This window comes from Miniopterus schreibersii, assembly GCF_964146895.1.
Source record: "Miniopterus schreibersii genome assembly, chromosome: 6".
Classification (NCBI taxonomy): Eukaryota; Metazoa; Chordata; class Mammalia; order Chiroptera; family Miniopteridae; genus Miniopterus; species Miniopterus schreibersii.
In genome coordinates this window covers 86,395,037-86,411,499 of record NC_138107.1, presented here as the reverse complement: position 1 = coordinate 86,411,499, position 16,463 = coordinate 86,395,037, and the positions used below count along the sequence as shown (strand labels likewise).

The following is a 16,463-nucleotide window of genomic DNA, read 5'->3' as shown; positions in this document are numbered from 1 at the left end:
TGCTTGGGGCCAGGAGACAGGATGGGAACAGAAAAGGGTTGAGAACCACCGGTCTAGACGGACTCGGACACTCGCCGCATGCCTTTTCTTGGGCACTCCAGTGGGTAGTATATTTTCCTCCCAATTTCTAATAAACTCGGCAGAAACACCCTTTTGTCTTGTGTAAGAAGAGCCAGGAATAGAATCCAGGGGAGCGTTTCACTCCGACTGATACAAACCCCCGAGCAGTGCCTTTTATAAGCTGAGCATCGCTGCTCCAGCCCGTGCTGCCTTTACCTGACGACATTCTGGTTGATGCTAAATAGCTCATTTCTCTACCTCGAACCATCACTTTTTCCAGGAAAAAAAAAAGTGTTCCCAGCAACCCATTCCCTCTAGGTCACTGCTGGCTCCCTTGGGTGCCATCTCCACTGTGACACCTCGCAGAGGAGGGGGCTACCCGCCCAGTCACCACTACACGCGGATGTGATGCGCGGAGCACGCTGGCCCCACTGTACGTGGATGACATGTGGGTGTCTTTGTGTGATAAGTTACTCCCCTATCTGCAACCCTCACATCTGACACGGAGCTTCCGTAACCAAAGCAGTTAGCTCTGGCCATGGATTCGGGTCCCAGCTACTGATCACCCCGTTACATCAACTGCGCAACTTTTATAAGAGGTTCCTGGTACACAGACCAAATACACCCTCCCCCTGCCTTAGTCGTGACATGTGACTTCACGACCATCAACGTCAGCTCAACTCTAAGCTACCCACGCGTGTGCTCTTCGGTTATTCACGCAATCGTTCTGCTCAAGCATCCTGAACGAGGTTTGTGCTTGGGCGGTGAGGAGCTGCGGGGGTTTCAAGGCACAGGTTCTGCTTGTGGGGAGACAGAGGGCAAGGACCTAATCAAGGCCTTTCAGCGATGCTGGGGATGCGCAGACCAGAGCCACTGGTGTTTGCGGGGGCGGGAGACATCACTCCCAGGAGCCGGCGTCAGGGAAACTTCAGGGACATGGGGGTCATGCAGCCCAAGGTGAGGGACAGTAGGGGCTGGGGGCAGATGCAGGAAACTGTGAGCAAGCAGGTCAGAGGGACGGGAGGTGGAGGGTCACCTCCCTCGCCCTATAAAGTTGTTTGTATTCAAGGGTCTTGAACCAAATATTTCAAAACTAGGAATGTGTCATTTTTTAGTAAAGATTTTAAGAGCATTTACCTTCAGTTGGAAATTTCTTGGCTCGTTCCTCAAAGAACCAGTCTCCGGTTTTTATTCTCACATTTCTGAAAGACAAGCAGAAAGGAAGCATCACTAGGGGTGTGAACAGTGCTGCGTTGGGCCTGTTACAGGTAGGGGGAGAGCGTCACGAGACGCTAGTCTAGCAAAGGACCTCAGAGTTCAGATTTCTGGCCCGACCCCTAAGATCTCCCAGAGAGGTTCAGTGGTTTGCTTAGCAGGAGAGTGGGGAGTCTCTGCCTGGGTATACTTTACCTTCTATGTAATATGTACATGTAACATAAACACTTAACCTATGCACGTGCCCAACACATGGTAGGTATTTCCTGTTTTCTGAATAAATTTACAAGGGGAAACAAGATTGCCATCAAAATCATCAATTTAATCGCGTATACAGTTGTTGCATTATAAAGTTGTACACCTGAAATTTATATAACGTTGTTGACCAAAGTTGCCCCAATAAATTTACTTTTAAAAAAGAAAAGATAATAATTGATCATGTTTATGGTGGGAAGCAATGCATGGAGGGTAAGCTGCAAAAAAATCCAGTGCTGCCTATCTGCTAGGAGAAAGATCATCCGAAGATCATCCTTTGCCTAGTTCAGGGTGAGCTTGAGTTAACCACAACGTTTACCGAGAGGCAACAGAGAAGGTTCCTGGGAGGACCTGACGTCCGAGAAATGGGGTCACTGTGCTTCGACGGTGATCTGGGAACCCGGGTCCTGGTGGGCCACCTGAGACACGGGGAGAGGCTCCTGGGCCAGCCGGTCTGGCAGGTGCTCCCTAGGGCTGCATCTCCTCCCGTCTCAGTCACATGGAGAACAGCACGGGGAGCATTTTTTGTGCTCACTGCATGAAACACACGTCCTAAGTGTCTTTTACTCTTGAAAGTTTTCAAATTTCTGGAGAAAACACCCTCAGCCTCAAAGAACCCGGAAAGGTAGAACTACTCATATCCTTTGTGGATGTAAAAAGGCAAATGCACAGAAGTTATAAATTGTCCACATCCTTAAACCAATGTGCCACAAAACTCATCGATTCCTTGGTTATTTAAGAAACACTAAAACTTCAACTTATGGCCACATCTCTTCTATAAAGTATTTACTGAAAGTAGTTCTCCATTTGATTCTTTTAAGCGATACATGACCTCAAGTGGATGTTTTGTTTTTTTAAGTCTTCATCCGAGGATATTTTTTCCACTGCTTTTCAGAGAGTGGGGGAGAAAGAAAGCCAGAAACATCGATGTGAGAGAGACACATCAATTGATTGCTTCCTGCATGTACCGGGACAAGGGCCAGGACTGAGTCTGCAACCAAGGTAGGTGCCCTTGACCAGAACTGAACCTCAGACCCTTCTGTCCTCATGCCAAGAGTCTAACCACTGAGCCAAACCAGCTAGGGCTCAAGTGGATTTTTAAAGTTAATGCTTATAAATGCCGCTACTTATGGTCTGAGACAGAGGGGAGCAGACCTTGCATGTCTCTCTCCTCGTAGGGCCACACAGGGCACCCTGACTCACAGTGACCAGAGGGGGCAGTTCTCATTTCCTCCCAGATATTAATCAGAATCTGACTGTGAAAGCTTCTTGGAACAGCTTCTGAGCCCAGGAAGAGGTTAATGCTTTTTATGTTTCTCACACAGAATCATGACTTGCTTCCTTAAGACTTTTCAAATCAATCAGTACGTCTTGAAAAGCGAGAACTAGGGTGGTCGAGAGAGCAGAAGACAGAGTCAGGAGACCCGAGTTCTTTGGGGGTCTGACGTTTCCACTAACTGCATGAGGGTGGCCGTAGCTGGAACCAGCAAGCGCTGGTGCGCAGACGCTCTCAACAAACTCCTGGGGGCGCCAGCATCCCCTTTCCCAGCCTGGAGCTCCACTGTGCTGCCACTGCAGGAGCAAACGAGAACCGGCTGCTGGAAAGCACCATGCCAATTCCAGCCACAAAGGTTCCACAGCACGATGAGGGGGTGACCCCGAAACACAGGCTGACCTCATGACCGCCGGCAGCAGTGAGCCCAGCAGGCCTGCGGACGCGTTTTACTTGGCGTCCAGGCTGCTCACATCTGAAAGTGGCTAAGCTGTCCCGCTCCAGAGACGTCAGCATGCTGTCCCCGGAGAGGCTCGAGGTGTTTTCCACCATTCAACAGGCAGAAGTGGAAAAGTGAGCTGTGCAGTCAGGATTCCTCGAATGGCTAAAGCAGGCATTTCTCGCGTGGCTCTGCTCTCCGACCAGCGCCCGGATGGCAAAGAAGCCCCCATAGCCCCGGGGCTCGTCAGGCCAGCAAGCTGCAGAAACTCCCAGTGAAGAAGCCGCATACTGTGAAACTGAGGTCCACCTCCCTGCTTCGTGCCAGCTTGTCCCACCGCCAGGTGGTCACCAGCTAAAATGGTCCTATGCATGCATCCTGTTGAAAACTGTCTTACTTCGAATAATCTTGCATCTAAGATAGTCTTTACTTACAAAGCAAAACAGGGAGGTTTTTTTTTGCAGCAGCCCAGTTGATCTGATTTCAGTGTCCTCAAAGGAAAAAAGGCTGATCGTGGTGATTAAATCCTAGGTGACTGGGAGGGAGGCAGAACAGCAAGATGAAGATAAAGAGAAGACTTTATCAAGCTGCTGCCACCAGTTTGTGCAAAACATTGAAAACTCGCCTGTACTTGACCTCAGAGAGGAGGCAGGTCCCCTCCAGGTCCTATTAGGTGCTGTACTCACAGCCCCAAGCACCGTGGAGGCCCGTGGCCAGGGCCAGTGAATACATGCTGGTTGGTGAATGAATGGCCCCCCGGTCTGCAGGGAGCACCCTGAGGCTCGGAGGGATGAGGCGGGGCCAGCACAGGTGCAGCCCCGTGACCGTGCACCGGGGTCTAACGTGCGTAAGGCCCACTGACCGTGTCGGGCAGCTCACACACTCAGGCCCCAGCAGCAACGGTAAGTGAGGAGAGTGGGTGTGTGTGAGACAATAGGGGGGAGGGCACTGTGACAAACTGGAGAACCCAGGCCCTGTTTTAAGGCACTAAGATTATAAATATCAGACACTGCACAGGCTGAAGAAACACGGCACTGTCTCAGCCTGCTGGTCACAAATGTGTGATTCCCTCTCTTTTACGCCCCATAACTGCCTTCCACACCCCTTTGCTGAACTGTCTGGCCCGTCTTCCATCTCTACAGCCACCAGCCTCATCACCTCGCGTCTGGTTTCACATAAAGACGTCCACATGGCTTGTTGCCTTAGCTTCCCCCTCCTGAGTCTGCCCTGCCCAAGAGCTGACTTCTGAGTGGTTTTCTCTTGGCAAAGCGCGTATGTCCCAGATCCAAACTCTTCTGAGTGGTTTTGGAAGCTCTGCCCTCATGGGGAGTCTCCCGCAGATAGAAAAGGGCAGAAGTCAAGAGGGGATGGGACTCAGGAGGCCCGGGTTCTAGTCTTACTGACCTCATGGCCTTGGGCTCTCTGGTGTTTCCAAGCCTCCGTTTCCTCACCCATAAAATGAGGATATTAGTAGTGGCTGCCCCGTAAGGCTACCTAAAGGTGTGAATAAGACATTCGGTGTAAAGGAATGCTGAGCACGTGGTGAGTGGTCATCGCTCATTCCCATGCTGTTTCCTTTCCCTGACAGCGTCGGTCCCCATCTCTGATCCTGACCCTCTTCTAGAAACGCTCCAACCACGGATGCTCCGGAGAGTCACCTTGAGAAAACCTGCCCTGAAGGCGGAATCCTCAGCTGTTTTCTGGACCTCAGCACAAGGCCAAGGCCAGCACAAGCCTCTACATGGGCTGCAGCAATGTGTGCATTGGATTTGCCTTTATTAAAATTTTTTTTATTGCTATCCTAGAGCTTCTCCTTTCTTGGTTCTAAAACCTGTTTCCCTCTCCTGCCCCCACAGACCCACCTGTTCTTGAGGAAGAAGCGGGCAGAGGAGAAAGACTGGGCTCAACCCCTTTCTGCGGGTCCCAGCTCAGTTACGAATGTCAAATGTTCTAAAGTTTTACCAAGGCTTCTCCTTGGCCCTAAAATAAGACGGCAGAGCCCTGGCCGGTGTGCTAGGTGGTTAGAGCACCGTCCTGTGCACCGAAGGGTTTCGGGTTCTATTTCCAGTCAGGGCAACATGCCTGGGTTGCGGGTTGAGGCAACTGATGGATGTTCCTCTCTTTCTCTCCCTCTCCCTTCCTCTCTCTCTGGAATCGATGAAAAGCATGTCCTCCTGTGGAGATTTAAAAAAATAAAATAGGACAGAGCCCAGAGTGGACTGACTGGACTGAGGAACAGGGGCTGCGAGGAAAGCGAGCAAAGGGGAAGGGGGAAGAGAGCGCAGGTTGTCAGAAATTATTTCGCTCTCCCCTCACGATTTCCTGTGTCAGTTCGAACAGGGTAATGCAATTATCTTATATTTTAGAAAACATCCTTATTTCAAAATAAGGAAGAGGGTTTAGAGAAATCACACTCGGGGACCTCAGAGGGCGAGGTTTCCACACCGGGGCCCGACGCTTTCAACACGCCAGCACCCCCGAGGTTGCCTCAGCCTGGTCCTCCGGTTTTGATTTTTTGCTTGTAGTTTAACTGTTAGTAGAAAAATGCTGAAGAATTTAATTCCTTACCAAGCACTGTTTATCATTAGGCTTCAACTATACATGGCCGATTAAAACGGGGGGGGGGGGGGGAGCCTTAGGTCTTTGGAGATGATGTGGCATTGCCCCCGGCAGCGTGGTGGCCCTTGGCGCTCCTCCCGAGCTGGGAGAAGCCTGAGGGTTTGGTTCCCACGCACCAAAGACGCCCGGGGTGGGGCCCGTCTGACAGGTGCCGGTGCTGGAGAAGCGGGAGGCGCGCCGCGCAGGGCCAAGGAAATGGTGCTGGACAGCTTCCCTTTTCTCTGGGTGGTGACTGAAATGCATCGGACCTTGGGAAGGGACTGGAAATTGAAGGAGATTAATGTCGGGCGCTCAGTGAACACAGTCCTCCTAGTGACGGGCCGACAAAGTCCAGCGGCCGTGTTCGCACTACGTGAGTGCCCCCGGCGACCTCTGTCCCGGGCACTCTCGCCTCCGTGGCGGCCCCTAGAAGTTCACTTTCAGATCCCGGGCCCCGGGCTGCCCTCCCGGGTCACAGCAGACGAGCGCTGCGCGCCTCTCACAGGCCCCTGCCGGCCTGGAGCGCGCCGGCCCGACACCCGGGAACGCTCTCCACGGTGTACAGGACCGGCGGCCAGCCCAGTCTTGCTGTGAACAGTGAAGCCCAAGCCCAACCTGTTCTTTACCATTTTCAAAATGCGTAGTTCAAAAAGACCAATTTCACGTTAAAAGTTTTTTAAAACCTCATACCACCAAAAAAATTAAAATAAATGTAGCTTCAGTCTATGACTAATAGAAAGCATACCCATTTCATTTCTTTTTAAATCCTCACCAGAGGATATGTTTTTAGTGATTTTAGAGAGAGAGGAAGGAAAAGAGAGAGAGAGAGAGAAACATCAATGGGCTGCCTCCTGTACTTGCCCTGACCGGGGATCAAACCTGCAACCTAGGTATGTGCCCCGACAGGGAATCGAACCCGCCATCTGTGGGTGCACGAGATGACACTCCAACCAACCGAGCCACACCGGCCAGGGCACTGAATTACAGTGACCTCCAAGGTCACTCCGTGGAAGGCGCTCTGTGAACATTCACTACTGAACTTGGGGGTTGTCTGGGACCCTCTCCCAGGACTCCTGCCATCCTCACCTGCCCTCGTAGCACACGGTGCACCTCCAGAGGCGGGTCCTGCTCAGGAACACGCGGCACCCGGAGCACACGCAGTGGCTGCAGCCCTGGCACACGGCGCCCCGGTTCAGCAGCAGCCCCAGGACGCGCTGGCAGCGGGCGCACGACTTCTCTTTGTACTCCTGGCCCGCGCTCTTCCCGCCTTTCCACCGCAGATGCTGCAGGTGGGCTTTCAGTTTCCTGTGGCCCAGAGAGTTAAATAAGACCCAACAGAGCAGGAGGGCGGAGGCTAGACACCCTCCTCTGCCTCCAGGGCCCCGCCAGTACCGCAAGGCAGGAGAGAAGGGGCTTCTCCACCAACAACCCTGGGCTCCGCCCTGGCCGATTGTGAGGCTCAGAGGTTTTCTCAGCTGTGAAACAGGGGTGAGAAAACCCGACCTCCGGGGTTGCTGTGAGGATTAAAAGGCAAAGCATAAACAAGAGGCCAGCACAGAGGAGGCAGCTGCTGATTTGTTCTGGGTTCATCTCTTCATGCCTAAAGGGCATTTAGTGGTAAGAACAGTGAAAGGAGAGCGGAAAAACACACAGAAAATAGCATGAATTCTAATATGCAAGGCACGAAAAGATCTATAAATAGTCAGCATGCATGCCTGCTTCTGTCACTAGTTACCTAATGAAATTACTTAACTGATGCTGTGCTACTGTTTGTTTATGGGTGGTCAGTACACTCCCAACCCCCTTCCCCCTAGAAAACAGCCCTAGTGCCAAGGGATATCACATTGGACCCCAAAGACGTGTCATTGACCAGGACACTCTTTTTGAAATATCTCTGTAGCTGCTTTTAGAAGAGAGAAGCCAATTCCAAGAAACGAGCTTACACTCCACTTTCAGGATTTGCCTAGAATCAGTACCCTCAGGATCAGAACTTCCTTCCCGCAGTGTCCAGGTTGTTTGTCGAGACCCAAAGCGATGTTCTAAACACCGAGAGATCTCTAATCACCAAAGAACCTCCCACTGTGCTCGGCGTGTTAACATTTCTTAGTGGAAGGAAGTGGAAGTCCGTTTTGAGAGTTTGGGGAAAACAGGTGAAAACAGAAAAGAACACTGTACCTTCCAGCTGACCAGGAGATTTCCCTCCCTCTTCAAGCATGTGTTTGTCCAAAAGTTTATTTTATACCCATGTTTTTCTTGGCAGACTCTGAAAGAGTTGCCATTAAAAACAAACCCAAACTCAAAGCCTATTCCATTACTTCCTTCCGAGACCTCACCTCCTCCACCAACACTGACAAAGGGCACCAACATGTAGGTAAATCTACTGATCTATTTGAAGATGGGTCTTGACAACTGACAATGGGCACTGTTTGGAACAGCCCGGCCCTCTTATTGAATTTAACTAACGGCAAACAGCCCACAAGGAAAGATACTCCCTGTAGACAAACGGGAGCAGGCCGAGCAGGTTCCCGAGCAGGAGCAGGTTCATGTGTCACAGGCCCCAGCGTGGAAGCCAAAGCGAGCCAAGGAGAGCGAGCGAGACAGGACCGCGTTCCGGCAGGCGTGCTGTTTCTAAGCTGCCTTCTCTGCTTTTCCTTGTGGCCTCAGGTACCACCAAGAATGATCTAGGAAAACCTTTAACCAGAGGCGTCGCCTCCGGAGGGGGAGGGGGGAAGCCTCTCAGCTTCCCTAGAGTGATTCCTGTAAAGCAGGCAAATTTATCACAAAAAAGGCACCTTTTTAACCAGAGCAGCCTCCCCTGTCCCCTACCACTTGGAAGGTGAGCTAGACAGCACAGGTGATCTCCACCCACCCACCCACCGCCCATCTGGGGACACTTGTCAGACCAGCAGCTGAGGAGCAAGCCGGGAGCCATATGCCAAGTTCAGAGGAGCAGGCTCGCAGCAGAAAAGCCAGACACCAAGGCCAGCACCCATCGAGCGCCACATACCGTATCCTTTCCTCCTCGACATCCTGCACGGCCCGGTCTCGGTACAGGACCTGGAGGACCGCCTCCCGCTCTAATTCCTGCAGGGAATTCAGGTTGACTTCCTGGGCCATTTCTCTGTCGCTTCTTAGACCCCAGGCGGCATTTCACTCCATGACAGAGCCTGTCCTGTGGATGAGCCGAGTCCAGCAGCCCTACCCTCTTAAAAGCGCTCCTGCTCCTAGTTCATTGGCAGCTGTGTTGCTCGTGGCTCTTCTGTCCCCTTTCTCACTGTGTCACACTCCTCCCGATGAGAAAGCTGGAGAGGCTGTCCCTCTGCTGGAGTCGTGGCTCCCGGAGCCTCGTGCCACCCAGGGAGCGCGCTCACTGGGTCCTGCCGCAGCCGCTGACATCCGTCTGAGACAAAAGCATATCTTTTTCTGAGGTTTTGCCAGAGAATGTTCTAAACTCTACACGAATCCACGCAGATAATTTCTACGAAGCAGAAGTAATCCCCAATCGGAGGGGACTTACGAATAGCACAGGGAGAGTATCAGTAACTTGTAGGAGCTAACAGTCCCCTTCGAAGGTTCTCAGGTTGCCAGGAATGGCAATGAAAAGCCCTGTCAGCTCAATGCCCGCCCTGGAAAACACAACAAACAGGGTGTCAGAGCTCCTGGCCGGAGTGTCTCCCAGCACTGCTTCAGAAAAGACAACACGTTCTGCACACAGAGTTCTGCATTTTCTCCCATGGTGATATTGCAAGATTTTAAATTTTACTAAATTGGTCTTCTCCTCTTTCTAAAAGCCTCAAACGCCCAAGCTTGACTTTTCTAGTCTGAATTCCACGTCTTCAGTGACTGGAGGGATAAAGATCTGTGTTTAACACACACACTCCTGCCCGGCCGGGCGTGGCTCAGCAGATGAGCACTGACCTCGGGTCCAGGAGATCGAGGTTCGATTCCCGGTCAGGGCACATGCCCGGGTTGTGGCCTCGACCAATGACTCTCTCATCATTGATGTTTCTATCTCTCTCTCTCCCTCTCCCTTCCTCTCTCTGAAATCAATAAAGATATATTTAAAAAAAAAAAAAAAACAAAAAAACAAAACACACACACATACTCCTCATTGAAAACCCATTAGCAGAACAATGTGCTCAATTGCTAGCTATTATTTTTACAATTAACTTCAAAATTAAAAAAAAAAAAAAGTAACCAATTCAGGAGGTCTAAAGGGGCCTCAGTTCATCTTCATGAATAGTCAGTGGTCTCCCCGGCTGGCTGTCCTGGGCATGGGTCTGGTTCTGTCTATGCTGGTTCAAAGCTTCTGTCCTCAATTTTCCTACTTCTTTTTCCCAGTCAGTGACCTTGGGGAGCATCACCTTCAATCTGTTTCTCCCTCCAACCAAGAAGATGGCTGTGAATTGATAAAACACTGGACAGCCCGGCTGGCACGGCTCAGCATCGACCTAGGATCCAGGAGACTGAGGTTCGATTCCCGGTCAGGGCACATGCTGGGGTTGCGGGCGTGACCCCCAGTGGGAGGCGTGCAGGAGGCAGCCGATCAATGGCTCTTTCATCATTGATGTTTCTCTCTCCCTCTCCCTCTCCCTTCCTCTCTCTGAAGTCAATAAAGACATTTTTTTAAAAACACACACAAAAACACTGGACAGATGCAGAATCATGAAATGCATAAACTGTAGCTGATGGAGTCAATATACTTTCTATAATGCCATTTTGTTATTAAATCTACATGAATTCTTTAGTAATAAGACTTCCTTTTAATGGTTGAGAAGCTAAACTCCCTTTGTCCGGCTTCAACAGAAATCCACACTATGTTCATTGATGATCCACAGCAAAGAGGTCAGTGAGCAGTTAATGAAGCCCTAAAGGATCTTTCTCTTTAAGGAGTGATTCCTAACCTTGTTTTTTTAATCTTTGTATTTAAAGATGGATAACCCTCCATATCTAAATGCATAAAATAAAATACACTAAGTTGCAAAGAAAATCAATTATACTGAAATATTTCTTTTAATTGTACTAGAGTAATACATGTGTTCATTGATGCTTGAAATGATGAGATCTAGCAGTGATGACTACCATAACTTCACAGTAGTGATGGTTATAAACAATATTTCGAGATATCTGTGGACAAAAAGGGGCTACATGCTAATCTTACCAGCTTAGGGCCTTGTAAACTCAGAGATGTAAAGTAACCACAAAAGATGGTCTGAAATTAAAATGTTTTAACTAAAAGCAGTTTACGGTGGGTAGTCATGTCCTAGGCTGGCATCTTTCCCAACAAAGGTCAATCTTTACCCTGAGCCTTTCTATTGTCTTTTTGCATCTACCATAACATATCTTTGGAATGTCAAGGTAATTTTTCTTTTTCTGGACCCTTCAAAGTACAGGCACCACTCTGTGGAGACCACAGATTCCCGCCGTTACTGAGTTATTCGTTGACTGTTAACTATCCTGCACCCACCAATGTAAAAGAAGTGTGTGTCTATCATTTTACTTTTATCCAATCCCAGAGGTTTCCCCTGCTTTGCTTTCTCCCGCCTCCCGAATCTGTCACCAATGGATTTCATGTAACCCACACTCGTCTCCTCTTTTGATTGTAACGGATGAAATAAGGTGCAAAACAGCCCTTCTCCGGAGCCTTATCTCAAACCACTGAGATTTTGCTTCCTCGCAATTGTCAACAGTTTGGCTTAAATAAACTCACGAAAATTCTCCGCAGGTTTGAATGTTTCTTCCGTTGGCAGAAGTAAATAAAGATGTCCTTTTCCCCCCATCTAAGTTCATGCACTTAGAGGCTAAGGGAAGGACCCCTGTGTTTGCCGGCGTCTCTGCTGTAAGAGAAAGTTAAGATGCTTGCTCACCAAGGGCAGAGGTGGCTTGAGGAGTGGAAGACCCAGGGCTCTGAGAAGGGCTGCTCTTGGCCTCTAGTCTTCGGGAAGTTCTCACACGTGTCTGCTCTCAAAAGGCTTTCTGTCTTAGGTGGTGGGAAAACGCCAGTGACAAGGACTTTGGGCTCTAGCTCAACCCGGCGGGTAGGCTGGTAACTCACTTTGCACCAGGCGCAAAGCCTCCTCAGTCCCCAGTTTCTGCACGAACAGATGGCACCGGCAGATCTTGTTTCCTGGAGCCCGAGTCCCTGGAAAACAGGAAAGTAACATCAAACCACATGCAATCGAGTGCTAAGTGGCAAGGTACAAATCAGCCATCATGTCACCAACGTTAAGAGTCTGTTTCTGTGGTAGGCAGTTAGACAGACATGAGTAGAGCAAGGATCACAGGCCAGGTACAGAAGGTCGCCAAAGCGAAAAGCCCAGGGTGCCTCGCAACAGACGAAACTGGGAAAATATGGACCTTTCCTCCCCTAGCACATCGCTGGTCATACAGTTTAGACCCCCAATCTTCCATATCAGTGGTCATGTGGCTCAGACCCTCCCCTGACCTTTCCTCCCCTGGCATGTCGCTAGTCATGTGGGCTAGACCCCCTTAGAGGGGGAACATACTTGGAGGCCAGAGAATAGCCCTTAAGCATTAAGCCCCCAGGACAATGAGGTTCTGACTCACATCAAATACATCTATGCCTCAGTTTTATTTCAGCTCCAGGCCCAGAAAAGCGGCAAAACCCAACATGTGACCCCATGGCTGCCTCAGGATCAGCTGCGTTGACTAATAACGCCCTGCCCTGGCGCCGGCCAATCAATCAGTAGAGACCACGACCCTGAAAGACGCACCAGGGAAGCTGATGGCTATTCTACTGAGATCCTCACCTGGGACCACCCCCTAAAATCCCTGCCCTTAAAAACCTTAAGGACAGAGGACCCAGTGCACTCTCCCCTCGGGGAGCACATCCGAGCCTTTCCCCTCTCCCTGCCCCACCTCTTCCACCCGCTCCCCAGGCCTGTTAACCTCCTGAGCCCATTTCTTCTACCGCTCACTTCTACCACTGTGACCACTGTGACTTTCTAAATAAACTCTCTTATACAGTGGTCCCTCGGTTTTCTAATTTAACCCGTTCCAGGAGACGGTTTGAGGTCTGAAATGTTAGAAAACCGAGGGATTCCAGCCCACAGCTGGGCGTCAGGATCTTGCCCTTAGCGGGAGCCGTGGGGCATGTTCCACTCCCGAGGCGTGTTCAAAAACCAAGGCATTTCCTTCCGGGTTTAGGGCATTCCTAACCCGAAATGTTTGTCACCAGAGACGTTGGAAAAACGAGGCACCACTGTCGTTTGAGTCTTGGCTCTGAATCCTTTCCTAGCCAGGACTCGATGCCGCCTCGCTGCTGCCAACGTTTCTTCTGAACTTGCCCTCGGTTCTCCTTGCTTTCTTACTTCTACTCTATTAACCATACTATTGGACCAAGAATTATCTGGTCTCTCACGTGTTTCAAATGAAGATTTTTGCATCGGGGTCAAAACACAGCTGAGCTTCTGTTCACGTGGCTTTTGTACAGCACACCCTGGTCTTGGGCGCCTCGGTGGGGCAGGACCAGAGCGGTACTGGGCTGGGCACGACACCAAGCACGCTCGCTGGGGGAACCCCGGAGCACTTAAATGTTCACTCATTCGGGTGACTAAGTCTTACACGTTTCAGAAATCCAGGATTCAATCATCATCTCAAAACACTACTCACACTCTACCAAATCCATGCCTGTGGTCCCGAGAGCCCTTCTCATGGATAAGCGGGAGCTCTCCCTCCGCCTATGGCCATTTACTGCTACTTACAGAAAAGTGAAATTCAGTTTATTTCCGGACCCACCCATTCACTCAATAAATATTCATTAAGCACCTTTCATGTGCCAGACGCTGTTCAGGTGCTTAGGCTTCACGACTGGTCATTTACATCCCACCCTACTTCTAACGAGACAAGATGCAGCTGACAATAAGAGCACACAGAGGACAATTAAGATAAAGTCCGAGAAACAGCAGCAGCCAGAGTGAAAGGGGCAGGTAATTCCACCAGGAACCCGCAGTGAAAGTCACTGTACCCGAGCACTAGATGTATTTCTGACCGGCCTAGTACCCACAGCAAAACAAACACAACATCCAAGTGGTGTATACGGTTCCGATAAACTGAAAGAAAACCAGGACAGTCTCGAGGTGAGGAACACGCAGACTGAGAATAGTGTTCCACGTGCGAACATCTGACAGCTTCGCTGGGCCTTCCAACGTGGTTTACAAACACGAGTACGCGTTATACTCCTATAACGTACTCTGTTCATTTCCCCTCTTTTCACAGCAATGCCATTATTACTATTATCATTATTAGTGTAGCTAGGTCACATTCTACATGAATTCTGTTTCCGGACAGTAAAAGGTGAACTACAAACATTTCCTATAAAGAGTGAATCTTTGGTCTCATAGGTTTAAGAACCAATGGATTAGAGGATCCAACCGTTCCTGGGGTCACGTACAAATTAAACGATACAATTGTCTTGTTCATTTGTCACCACGCCTTTGGTTTGTGGGAGAAGGGGTGGGCAGATAGGGGGTTGTTTGGTTGCTGTAATTTTAGGTTGTGGGGGTTTTGGCTTCAGTTTGGCTGGGAGTGTGTTTGCTTGTGGAATTTCGGTCTGATTTCCAGCTTATAATGAAGAACTCAGAGTTCCTCTTTCGGGAGAAATTAGCTCAGTAATTTCAGCCACATCTTTCAATCCTACTGAATAGAATCCGGAGCTCTCTCTGCACTTTATCCCGGTTGGACCGGCATGCCAATTCTTACACGTTTGGTATCAACTGCCAACTCGGAGATTCTACTCTGTGACTTGTCCTCCAAATCATGCAAAAATGAGTCACTAAAACGCCAAGAAGGTGTCCCTGGACCCATGGCCATAACTTACTAATTTGTAATTTTTTTTTTTTTTTAGTGAACTTCTTAGTTAATGGAGGTTTCTAGGGTTGCAGATGGAGTTAATTAGGAGGCAGTTAGGCCCATGGAAAATACCAAGAAAGTGAGAGAGAAATCCACCCACCCCCCGGCATTAGGAAGAGAAGGTGCACCTTCTCGGGCTCCATTTCTGGTCACCTACGCTAGCTGGAAATCGGAAACCACGCTGCACTGTTTGTATATTCTGCAAAACGTTAATAAAACAAATACACTTTTCTCTTGAATGCTTTTGATTTTTGCGATGCTTTGGAGTTGAAAATGGAGGTAGAAGAATAATTCTTGAAATCGATTGAAATTAGCTTGCCTGTTCCTTGCCCTGGGCCATGTATCACTGCCCAGGATGACAGTGAGGTGTGAGAATAGCACTCATGACACTCACAAGACGGTACCAGGGACAGCTGGCAGGGCCCAGAGCTTGCTGTGCCCACTCGCTGGCACGTGGAAGGCTGCAGGCACCCAGCAGGAATGGAATGATGGGACCAGATGGATTTTTGAGTCCCAGGGGCACTAGACTTAGGACAGGAAAATCTTCATGGCAAAGGTGACTCCCGCTGAGCCTGGGAGGAGAGGACTTGGTCGGAAGATGGGGGGGAGGCGAGGACGTCTCTAGGGTGAGGGACAGTGTATTTAACAATACTGAGGCCGGACTATGTCCGTCTTCCTCCAGTAGAGGGGCCCAGGCTCTCCACTGCCTGGAGCAAACCCTAAAGTGCAGACAGGGCGTTGCTGGCCCTCCCGGGTCTGTCCCTCCTGCCGTCTCCAGCTCCCACAACGTGCCCCGTGCTCCCATCCTGACCCCCTCCGGGACCAGTCCCTGAACACGTCACAAACCTCTCCTTGCGTCGCTCCTGCCCCCCCTCCTTTCCAAATCCCGTCTGCTCGGGGGCAGAGGGGGGCACAGGGGAGCAGGGCTCGCAGCCCGACGGTCTGGGGGTGCAGTTCCCCTCTGCCCCTTGCTAACTGGGGCAGCTGCTTCAGCCCTTGGGATAATTTCCTTGTCTATAAAGTAGAGAGAGTTACAGGACCTACTTCTTAGAGTTGCTGCAAGGATTAAACATTTGATATGCATACAGTACGCAGACCACAGAGGCGAGCAAATAGGAAGCAGCCGGTAACACAGAGAACAGGTTGGTGCTGCCGGGGCTGGGGGGGGGGCGGAATGGGTAAGGGGGTCAAAAGGTATAAACTTTCAGTTATAAGGAAGTCATGGGGTGTATCGTACAGCATGGTGACTATAGTTAATAATTCTGTATTGTCTATCTGGAAGTTGCTAAGAAAGTAGATCTTAAAAGTTCTCATCACAAGAAAAAAGATTCCGTCACTTTCTGTAACTAGGTATGGTGATGGGTGTTAACTAAGCTTATGGGGGTGACCACTTTGCAACAGATACAAATACTGAATATTATGTTGTGCACCTGAAACGAACATCATGTGTATGCCAAGTTCACCTCAATTGAAAAAATAAGGAGTCAATAAATGTTAGCTGTAATTATTATTAGTAGCACTATCATCATTATTATTGTCTTTCAAGGCCAACACTGTTACCTAATTCAGGAACTTTCTCCACATTTACAATCAAAATTAATTGCTCCGTCATTATGACCCCTCCTACTGTGTGTATTTCTCTGTTGAGCTCCTGACGTCACTCTGTCTTATATTCAAGTGCTGACATCAGGTTTCAGGGGAACCTCATCACCCAGCAGGTAGGTTCCCAGTGTTGGCTTGAGCTGAGAAACC

The 16,463-nt window shown here is 49.8% G+C and overlaps 1 protein-coding gene across 2 annotated transcripts in view; it reads right to left on the bottom strand.

The window, feature by feature from the left end:
• Nucleotides 1-11,982, bottom strand: part of SYTL3 (synaptotagmin like 3) — a 52,450-nt gene extending 40,468 nt beyond the window's left edge. The window contains exons 1-4 of one of the 2 annotated variants that reach the window (XM_081140109.1): nt 11,708-11,982; nt 8,848-9,466; nt 6,927-7,145; nt 1,198-1,262 (exon numbers count right to left, since the gene is read on the bottom strand). In XM_081140109.1, the coding sequence (XP_080996235.1) occupies nt 1,198-1,262; nt 6,927-7,145; nt 8,848-8,957 (394 nt within the window). In that variant the 5' untranslated portion in view covers nt 8,958-9,466; nt 11,708-11,982. The remainder of the gene's footprint in view (nt 1-1,197; nt 1,263-6,926; nt 7,146-8,847; nt 9,467-11,707) is intronic. The other variant, XM_081140110.1, reaches the window with a different exon arrangement.
• Between the last annotated feature and the right edge of the window lie 4,481 nt (nt 11,983-16,463).